Raw genomic sequence first — 10,829 nt, 5'->3', positions numbered from 1 at the left:
TAACATTACCCGGCCTCCTGCGCTATTAATTTATTTCTTCATTATTAAGTGTCCAATACTACTAAGGACACAATTGTCTGGAAGACTATAAGATCAATTCCCCAGTAGAAATGAACAGCATTACAGTGAGTTCTTGTTTACTGAATAGCTGAAGCAGCAGGGGCAAATAGGGCTTCTTGAACAGACCAAGTGCTAAGAGTGGAAATGTTATGATGCCCCCGTGCTCTTACCTCTGAATAAACCTGGCTTCTGTTAGCAAGTGGGTAACGGGTTTGCTTTTATTTGCCTCTGATTCCTGGGGTGCGTAGATGTATATCTGTGGGATATTCTGTCTCTGTCTTTGCTGGTAGTTGGTTACTCTGCCCTCTCTGGTTAATCTGTCTCTGTCTTCTCTTCCTGTGTGTTTGCTCTCAAGGCTCGGGCTCCCCCTGTACACCGGGGCCCCCCGGCTCAGCTCACAAAGGCCTTTCTAGCTTTAGCTTTCTGCAGCACCCCGTCCACCAAAGGAGCTTACAGATCCTGCAGAGGTGTCAGAACGACCAATACAGTAAGGCACCCATCCCAGAATCCTCTGCAATTGCACGAACACAGCGCTCCTGTTCCAGAATCCTTTATAATCGCTCGTTTACACATACAAAAGAGGGCTTCAGACCTGTGGTTCTTTCTGACTTCATGCACAGATCTGTATAATATACTTGCGCACAATCCTGTGCCAGAATGCTCTGTTATGCACACCTTAACTTGACTAGAAGAACCTTGAATGTCAAATGTTGAATTTTTTTTTTTGTTGTGTGGAATAAGTGTGTGTGTTTTTTTTTTTTCTCTCGAAAACATTGAAAAGCTAGGAATATTGGTTACGGCACTAGAGAAACCTACAATGCATTGCTGCATACTGATATAGTGTCAGATAGGGATTATCACTTATGACGGGGACATTTGTGTAGTCTCATTTTTAAAGTAATACAGTTAGTTCTGCAACATAGAGAATTATAAAACAACAATTTCTACTTAATAGATTGCAATAACATAAATGTATAAAAAATAGAGGCAGGCCATGGTATTAAACTGCTTAAATAAAAACACAGCCTTAAATGGGATTTAAACTTTTTTATTTAACCATTTTCCCCACTAGACATATGCCTAGATAGTTGCATCAGTTCGTTGTTCGATCGCATTTATTGAAATTTGTGGACAGGCAGAAGACCTCAAAACAATCATTTTCTATAGGGATCATTGCTTTACTGTCTCAAGTCCTTGACCCTAAAATATCTGCTGTGCTTTGGTCAAAGTGATAGTGAACCCAAATAGCAAACTTGCAAAGCATACTGATAACGTCAACATCATGTGTTGTTTGTTCTGTTGGAAAGAGAATAGGAAAAAAGGGAAAACCCTAAATGTAGTTTACCTGTACCAAATAAGCAATGTTTTGATTACCTAAATACGTAAAATATGACATATTTAGGTATTAATTTGCAAAAATTACTAATAACATTTGATGAATCTACTCCTCGGTATTATAATAAAAGTCAAACCAAATCCGATTCTCAATTAATATATTGTCATCAGTGTTTATTTTTTGTAGTTGTTGCAAAAAAGATTAATTTAAACCAAATTTGTCCTAGCAAAGCGGCAGATAAATGTAACGGGAATAGAAACATCATAAGGCCTCTCTTCGTATCCAGTTGGCTTTATACACACCTGGTTCGATGTTAATAAAAGGGAGTTGGTTGTCCTCTGCTGAGGTTGTTATCCCATCTCACTTTTTTTGCAGTTCAAATTTGTCCATTTTCTGAAATTTTACAAACAACTTTGCAGGCTGCTTCTCAAGGGGCAATCTTAAATAGGATGTTTATAAGTTTGAAAATAGGTCTTGTTTCAAATTGCCAAAAATATTCCCCAATATCATACAAACTTAACCCCAAGAGCCACTGAGACGTGTCCTGCTTGACCTGGCCTAAGCCTATATGATTCCAATGAAGCCTGCTTCAAACACTGTATATAATCCATGTAATTGTACATGCATTAGCCACCAAGCATAGATTACCAGCTGTATAGACTAGAACGCTACGTACTGGTGATCTTTTTAGTGCATATTTTACTTATCGTATTGCAATGCATTGCAGGCATATCTAATATGACATGACAATATTCATTTTTCCAACGAATCTCAGTCAACCTGTGGATTTAATTATGATCAAACTGATCAATGGTAAACATATTGTCTTTTCACAAAAATGTTCTTGAAAGAGATTTTAATATCAGAGGAGAATAGAGTCTCAAAGGGTTCACAATTGAAGTAGAACATTACAGAACTTTACAGTCATGTTTGCAGCTTTAACAGGTCTTTCAGATACTTGTTTGTATAGAATAGAAGATTTAGCAAATATGCCATTGCAGGATATAGTGACGTTGCGTGGGATTGTTATACACCACAGCAAAGATGTAAATGACAATTATAAGGCTTCCAAACTTCGCTTTATAGAACTGTGGTGTTCAAAAACAGAATTCAATTACCATTTTATCACTAATGCACTAATGCAATTGCCAAAGTGCTTTTGTCACAACCACATAATTTTGTTTTAGGTCTCAGATCTTTTTTGTAGTTTTTGTATCTGAATTTTTGTATTTTGTATCTGTATTGTAGCATTAGCGGATTGAGACAAATACCCTTTCCGTATAACTATAGATGTGTAATTACCCTTTTCTGTTTTTGGCGATGATCTTTGTGAATTTTGCTTTCCAAAATCCTGCTATAGTAGTCTTTAAAAAAGCACCCCCTCTAGTATAGATTCTCCACGACATAGACTTTGTGAATGTTTAGTACAGCTTGAGCCTCCAGGTCATTCTTTTAAATGGGCTGCACATGAAGGGTTCGCACACACACACGTTCCACATTACTCTGATCCATTGTTGCATTTTGTTGTCATGTAACCCTATTTTTTGCATGTTCCTCCTCTGTGTTGCCTGTTATTAATTATTTCAAAACTCCCCTCTTAGCATGTGACATCCTTGGAATACCTGCCTCCTCTATATGTTTGCTTGAGAACGCTGCCTGCTGCTCATGCCATCTTTCTGCCTTTAATTGCTAACACCATTTTGTATCTCCAGGAAAAGTATGGAACGGCAGGATCTGGATGCCTTTCATATCACACCCAAACAGACATTAGGGTATCACGAACTAGAATAGTGTAATATGCACACTAAATAACTATAGGCCACATCGTTATTGGTAATGTAGACACATAATAGTGATTCAGACACTCAACATTGATTAGGGAGACGTGCAACACCTGTACTGCTACACACCCATACTAATGCAGGAACATATACTGACCAACAGCTGGAGGACCTCATGTGCCTCTTGGCCACTGCTCCTGAAGATCTAACGCTCACGTTTTTTTTCCAGATATTCCTCGTCGCACTCCACGTACCCCCCTCTCTGATCTTCAAGGAGCAAACACCATCCAGGAAAGAAGCCCTTGGTGAGTTGCGTAGTATATTTTGTATGCCAATTCCTTTATCGTAATCCAGCCTTTTTTTATTTTGTATACGCTGGTGTCTCTATGTTTACTTTTCTTATCTTTAATGCCTGATGGAATTGCTTGAGATTTCCTTCTAGGCTTTGCTCATTTTTCCGGTGTCTCCCTTCTTTGCTGTTCTCATTTCTTTATTGGCCATTTTTATGTACTGGCCTGTCTTATACTGTGCTTTTTGTTTCAGGGAGCCAAATTGGGCTACAAGAAGGCAAAGTCGTCTCTCATCATCCCCTTCTTACCTGGAGGGTGGTGGCATCTTTATTAATTCTCCTGGTTCTACCCTAAATAGCACCAGTGACAGCAAGCTCCTGGAGAGAGCACATGGCATCCTCATGTAAGATATGACATCGGGGACAATAACCTGGCAGACTGGGATGTCAGGACAGGGGTGTGGAGGCAGGTGTATCTGAGGCAAAGATTAACAAGGATTAGTTTATTATGAGAACAGTTCTATAATAAATAAACTAGAATAAACAGAAGGAAACAGCACTACCAAACTGTTATTGGGGAAATAATACATGGGTTACATACAAATATGCTAATTTGCTTTTTAAAAGCTACTATGTTTAATTGGATATTGATTTGTTATATTACTTATATGTATGTTATATTAGCAGTATAAAGGCACACACAGCTATTTTGACATTGGGTGATCATTCTTTTTGTTGGCTGCCAAGTATCAGATATGTTGGGCCAAACCACTGACCTCTGGACTTCATTACTTATTGGATACTGAAGGCCACTGCCTAGGGCCCAGGTGGGTTGTATGGGTCTGCCATTGTGTGTTGCCATCTTGGGCTACCCGGAATGGCCCACTATAGTGCAAGGGAGCATGAGACTGAGCCTCCACAGGACAGAAGCCACATACGGAATGGGAGGGAGGTCTGTGAGTGGACAGAATTTTGTATACTAATGGTATAAAGCAGGTCCTTGTTTTGACATATATTTGACAAAGCATGAATAATGATGGGAAGCCAGCTAGGAAAGCTACATAGAAGGGTTGCAAATTTAGCTTGTTGTATAAGTTCACATTTATTGTTATTGCAGGAGAAACAAGAACACCAAATCAAAACCTACCCTTCCTAAGGTAAGCGATTTGTAATAGCCATGTTTTTGTTCTTGTAAGATGTATTACATTGTAAGGCAGTCGGACACAGAATTGGAAGATGTTTTTAACTCATGCACCACCTGCACCTCCACCACTGGCAATTGACTGGCTTTGAAGTCACATCCTGCCCTTGCTGTACCACTCCACTCTTGGTCAATAAAATAGAGTGTGCCATCATAAATATAACAAGGGGCACTATGGTTATAGGTACACAGGGGACATTTTCATAAGGCTCTATGTCAGATAGCATTTAGGAATGTGTGAATGGTGGAATACAGTAGTGTTTTGTCATAGTGTGGGCAGAGAGAGAAGCTACTTGACGTGGCTCCATGAAATGTTGTTTTTAGAGACCATGTAAAGCCCTATGCATTAACAAATAGCTTGACTACATCCAAGAAGTAAAAAGGCATTGGAATAGAAGTGAATGGAGAAGCAGGAGGAAGGACCTAAATAAGTGACAGAACAGAGGGAAAGGACAGTGTGTTCTGAATTTATTATGCACTAAACATGCAAAATAATAATTATTCATGAATTGCAAGTGTCTTCACATTATATGCATGCGCACATTTTCAATCATTGAATAATTAAGTAAAAAATGATCGTATATCTCTGTCTTTAGCACCTGTTGGATGTGAAGTCTTTGAAACATCTCTCTAATTTGACTCTGCATGATCGGATCACAAAGTCCTTGCTGCACTTACATAAGAAAAAGAAGCCACCTAGTATCAGTGCCCAGTTTCAGGTCTGTTTCTACCCACCCTCTGTTGTGTAACTTCTGGTGTTTTGGGATATTCCCTTTGTTTTCCATTATGATCTAATCTGTCTGCTTTCTCTGTAGGCATCTTTAAACAAACTGATGGAGACACTGGGTCAGGCAGAACCATATTTTGTGAAATGTATTCGTTCCAATGCAGAGAAGGTAATAAGGTCTCCTGCATATACCAAAGAGAATATGTTTACTCTATAATTTTAGATGCATTATAAAATGTAGTATTTATGTGGGACATTTAGATGATTGTTAGGGAACCCAGTGGATTAATGGATGATATTGCTTATTCACGAGTGTGATAATAGGGTAGCGGACCATGCTTCCAATTTGCTCACTTAATATCAGTAGAATATGTTCACCGGTGTGTCTACAGGCATATAATTCAGCCCTCTCTTGGATATTTAGCTTTGTATATCATTTTGTGTTTATGTTTTCTATACAAATACATTGTCTTGACTCTATTAACCTGCAGGTGCCTTTGCGCTTTAATGATGCACTGGTGCTTAGACAACTTCGTTACACAGGGATGATGGAAACCGTCCGTATTCGCCAGTCGGGCTACAGCTGGAAATGCTCTTTCCAGGTTAGAAAATGAATTGATTAAAATAATTGCCAGCTGAATGATATTAGCTAAGCTGTGTAACACATGTTGTACAGATAAGTAACCCCTGTCCACTGCCTCTTCTAGGATTTTGTAAATCAGTTCTCAGTATTGTTGCCGAAAGATACTGCTCCCATCAGACAAAGCATTCAAGAGTTCTTCTGGCGGATTGGGCATAGTCCTGATCAATACCAAGTCGGAAGAACTATGGTAAGAAAAGAACGTTTTGTTGTGCAGATATATCATTTCTTGTTAAATAACCTACCTTAGAGGATACGGGAGCACAATATTTTTGGTCTTTTTGTCTGGGAACCAATTATGTTCAATTAGTTCTTTCAATTATTTCTAACCTTTTAACATCTTTCTATTCCCCACCTAACCAGTTTCACTCGCTTTTTGAAGGTGTTTTAAATATGTCAGTTGTTTTCCCATCTGTACAGTAAACAAATGTCTACACTTTCTATAAGCTGATTTCTTATCACATCCTTTTTATTCTTCTTTGTTTTAACTTGTTTCATTGTTTTAACGTTCTCTTTCTTTCAGGTCTTTCTGAAGGAACAGGAGCGCCAGTGTCTACGGGACATGCTACATAACACTGTCCTCCAGCGCATCATTCTCCTTCAACGCTGGATAAGAGCAAGGCTCCAGCAGAAGAGGTTCTTGCAGCTTAGAGATGCAGCAATCACAATCCAGGTTTTTATCGCTACCGAGTTATCCTCACATTATGTTAACATGTTTGTTGCTCAGTGTTTATTTACTGTTTCTCTGTTTGTTTGCACAGAGATGCTGGAGACATTACAAAAGGCGCTGGAGTGAGGAGGAAACTCTAATTAAAGCAGACAGTATTTTCAATGCTGCTGTCATTATTCAGGCGTGGTGGAGATGTCACAGGGCACAGCGTACGTATCTACAGATGAAGACCTCGGCTATCACCATACAGAGCTACTGGCGCGAATATTGGTTAGAAAGGCAAAGAGCTGCTATTTGCATCCAGTCTGCATGGAAGGGGTATGTTCAAAGGAGCCTGTACAAACATCAGCGGAAGCACATTATTGCTTTGCAAGCGGCTTGCAGAGGTTACATGGCCAGACGCAGGTAACACAATTCACAAAAGTTTAATTGCATAATAACCATTTCGGTCAGTAGATTCTTTTTTGTGACTGTTATGCATGTTAATTCAATAGGTTTCCCTCGTTGAAAAAAATCAGCTTTGACTGTTTCCTGAGCAAGCAGGATGGCGGAGACTCAAGACTTCCTTCTCAGTCTCCTGATGTTGAACTAAGTCAGTGGGAGGAAGTTACTTATGAGATGATGACCAACCAGCACCCCAGGGACCCAATTACTAATGAGGAGGTTCAGGCTATTGGGGAGATTCCTGCAGAAGTGCGTATTAGAGAGAGACCAAAATCCCTGGAGAACCCCAATCAAAGGAAAGTTGTCCGAGCCAAGAGAGAGAGCCGTCGCATGAGGGAGCTGGAGCAAGCACAGTTCAGCCTTGAGTTACTGAAAGTGCGTAGCGGAGGTGTATCCCCTTCAGAAGAACGTCGTTGGTCAGCAGAGATTATCCTGGACCGGTTACCAGACACTCCGGAAAGTGAGGGATCGCTAGGCAGTCTGGAGCTTATCAGCTGTGATGAAAATCAACATTTCTCTGAGAAGTCTTTGGCTGAGTCAGTTTCCAGGGTTAAAAGCTCTGCTAGTGGATGCGAGGACTCTTCAAACTCTGTTCTTCCAGCTTTTACCTCTGGACCAGTTAACACTCCAATGGATGTCCGCTCATGCTCTCCCACAAAAGGTCTATCCTCCACTCCTATTCAAAATACTGACAGCACTACCGGTATAATACACTCCTATGGTGAACCTTTAAGCACTCCCATCTCCACATCAATGAGATCTCCCTCCTATGAATCATTGACTCCAAATATTTATGACCCTGTCATTTCACACTCCGAAAATAAACCAGATTCTCCATCTCCAGGGCCAGTCAACTCTCATCCTAATGGCATTCTTAATCACCCATCACAAGGATCCTCAGAGTACCCTAGTACTGTGAATGTGTCATCCAATGGACCAGTGAGTTCCCCTAGTAAAGTTGCTTCACCAGATCATGCCATTCAGGATTTAACTAGCCCCCAAGATCCCCCTTCACCAGGTCAATCACCTTTTCAGAAAAACTCTACTTCCCATCACCCTCCATCTCCAGCTTCTAGTGCTGTAGACATTTCATGGGGTACATCTAACAGCTGGAGGCAAAAACCTCCTGGACTTGAGATGTCAGAAAGTGCCCCTGCTAAAACATCCGTCCCCATGCCATATAGAACTCACCTTCGTGAACCCATTCTTTCCAGCAGCCTACCTACCTTCTATGTCCCAAACCAAGAGACATTACGGGGTCAAGAGAATAACGAGCCAGGTGAAATACACACAGACTCCGTCCTGCATCGACTTCAGAAACTTAATGAGGAGAAGGAGGAACTGCAGAAGCAGTTGCAGCAAAAGAAAGAGCGACAAATGATGGAACAAATCCGCAAAGAGAAACAGGAGTTAGAAAGACAACGTAGACTACAAGGACTTACAGGGGACTCCGAACACCAAGACATCACTGCAAGAACTTCCAAGAAACCATCTGAACGGCCACAGTCTCTTCTTCTACAAAGTCCACACTTGAAAGGTCCCTCTAAGTCCACAATGGAGATAAAAGGATTGACTATTGGAGGAATGGGTGGCTCAATTTCACACAGTGAACGCCCAGTTAGTATGTTTGTAGAACAGAGCGTAGTACGGGAAACATCCAAAGGGAATGGTGTGGGTGAGGTGAATGATGCAACTAGAAGACCTTGGCTACACAGCAGTGGAAACTCCAGCATGTTTTTTAATCCCAAGAGAAATGTTCGCATTGACTCTGAGTAAGTACCTCCTCCATCTTGTTATGTCATGAAACAAATCAGCTTACCTTAATTAGTAGTTTATCACCTTAATGGGTGCTAATATTTAAAAAGTTTTCTCTTCATTTGTGAAAATATTTTCTACAGGAATAGAGAATACAGAAAATCCTTTCTCCCACATATATAAAGTAGCATAATGTATGGTCAAAAAGTAGACATTTTATTATTTCTGAAAAATAACACAAGCGCTTTTCCTTTTTATGTTACTATTATTTTGCCAAACAGACATGCTGCCTGCTGGGAAGCTATACATTTTAGAAGCACTGCTAGTACACATTACTGGCCCTAAATAGTCCTGATCTCAGGTAGACTGAGATTACATTCTTTATGACAAAGCAACGTGTAAACAAAATGTGAACAGTCACCTATGTTTTAAAGGGTTGTTTTATTGCCAAGTTGGGTTTTGTATGACCAGGAGCTAGCAAGAAAACTGAAATATCGTGTTATAGCATTGTTTCCATTTTTTGCCCATATTCTGGGTCTCTCTTTTTTAACATTTTTTTTTATTCCTCTTTACCTACCTAGTATTTTTTGCAACAAAATGTAAATGGCAGGACACACTGATATTACGTACGCATACCATGTGGTGTGTATTTAAGCTAGAGCGTTCACCTTAAAATGAACAGACCAACAAAAATGGTCAGAAGCAGTGTTTTGTTATAGTGAATTTCAACCTAGCTTCTGATCTCTTATGTGACAGACAAAAGCAGCATCTCTTCAGGATGAGGTCAATTGCATGCTGGGAAATAACATGGTTCTTTTTTGTTTTTATCTTTCCTGATTTCTACAGAAGTAAAAGCAGAAATAAGGAAACAAAATGTCCTAAATTTGCAGAATGTAAATGTAGTCTGTGCTTTTGCTTAGTGTTAACTTGGTGTTTATGTTTATCTGGATTTGGTGCGTTTATGTTTATCTGGATTTGAAGGATTGAAAACCTAAATATTGCCAACATCAGCCCAATTATAACCTTGGCCACCAGCTGTTGGAACTCACAATGTCACCAACCCAGTTTTTGTGTGAGGAAGTCAGGAACAGAAAGGGTTTAGAATGATCCTGCTTTTTCTCATTTGATACTTTAATTACTTATGTTCTTTGTTTGGATGAAAGAATGACATACTTTCTCCACTTTCATTTGGCACGGCTTCAAATCTAGAATCAGAGATCTTCCTGTAATAAGCGTTAATAAGCATGGTTTGCCTCTAGGACAATATGTAATCTTAGTGATACCAGCAATATATATTTAATATTTTATTGTGGTATTTCTTTGAGCGCCTTGGGTTCCATATTCACTTGAATCTGTGAAAATTCATTTCTTTTCCCATGTTCAGTTGCTATAGTATCTGCAGCAGCTGAAAAGCTTGTTGAATGTCAATATGTATTGGTGTGTGCTTTACTTCTTTCTCTGTGAGCCCGTCTATCTTTTGAATCCCCTTGGTTCTTCGTTGTCTACCTTTCTTCGACCCTTACAGTTCTGCTAACTGCATTGTATCTTGTTCCAGTGGTTCTTCATTCCAGCCACAACGTGGTGTACGTGTTGAGCCTGCAAAGAGACTGGATGCAACTGAGCCAACAGGAGTGAGCGAGGTGAGAATCAAATTCTTTGGCAGCAAACGTTGCCATCAAGAGAAGACAAACTATTGAGTCTTTTTACAGTGTAGCTAGATTATGACCATGTCGCGCACATTGCCTCCAGCAGTCATTTAACCTATGTTAATGTCATCCCCCCACCTTTCTTGTGATATCTTTTGTGTCAGCCCAAATGTGCGCAGCCACCTGTGTCTGCTACTGACTAATTCCTGGAGGCAAAGCAAAACACCATTGTGATGTTTCCACAATGTATCTTGCTTATCTTGGTGATCTAATTTTTTTC

The 10,829-nt window shown here is 39.9% G+C and overlaps 1 protein-coding gene across 4 annotated transcripts in view; it reads left to right on the top strand.

Moving 5' to 3' along the window:
* Nucleotides 1-10,829, top strand: part of MYO9A (myosin IXA) — a 58,210-nt gene that overhangs the window by 30,705 nt on the left and 16,676 nt on the right. For 3 of the 4 annotated variants that reach the window (XM_053465003.1, XM_053465000.1, XM_053465001.1), the window contains exons 15-26: nt 416-547; nt 3,407-3,482; nt 3,721-3,870; nt 4,584-4,623; nt 5,264-5,386; nt 5,483-5,563; nt 5,886-5,996; nt 6,102-6,224; nt 6,558-6,707; nt 6,796-7,109; nt 7,199-8,920; nt 10,459-10,543. In XM_053465003.1, the coding sequence (XP_053320978.1) occupies nt 416-547; nt 3,407-3,482; nt 3,721-3,870; nt 4,584-4,623; nt 5,264-5,386; nt 5,483-5,563; nt 5,886-5,996; nt 6,102-6,224; nt 6,558-6,707; nt 6,796-7,109; nt 7,199-8,920; nt 10,459-10,543 (3,107 nt within the window). The remainder of the gene's footprint in view (nt 1-415; nt 548-3,406; nt 3,483-3,720; nt 3,871-4,583; nt 4,624-5,263; nt 5,387-5,482; nt 5,564-5,885; nt 5,997-6,101; nt 6,225-6,557; nt 6,708-6,795; nt 7,110-7,198; nt 8,921-10,458; nt 10,544-10,829) is intronic. The other variant, XM_053465002.1, reaches the window with a different exon arrangement.

The sequence above is a fragment of the Spea bombifrons genome, chromosome 4 (assembly GCF_027358695.1).
Source record: "Spea bombifrons isolate aSpeBom1 chromosome 4, aSpeBom1.2.pri, whole genome shotgun sequence".
NCBI classification, from domain to species: Eukaryota; Metazoa; Chordata; class Amphibia; order Anura; family Pelobatidae; genus Spea; species Spea bombifrons.
This window is presented reverse-complemented; position numbering and strand designations above follow the sequence as displayed.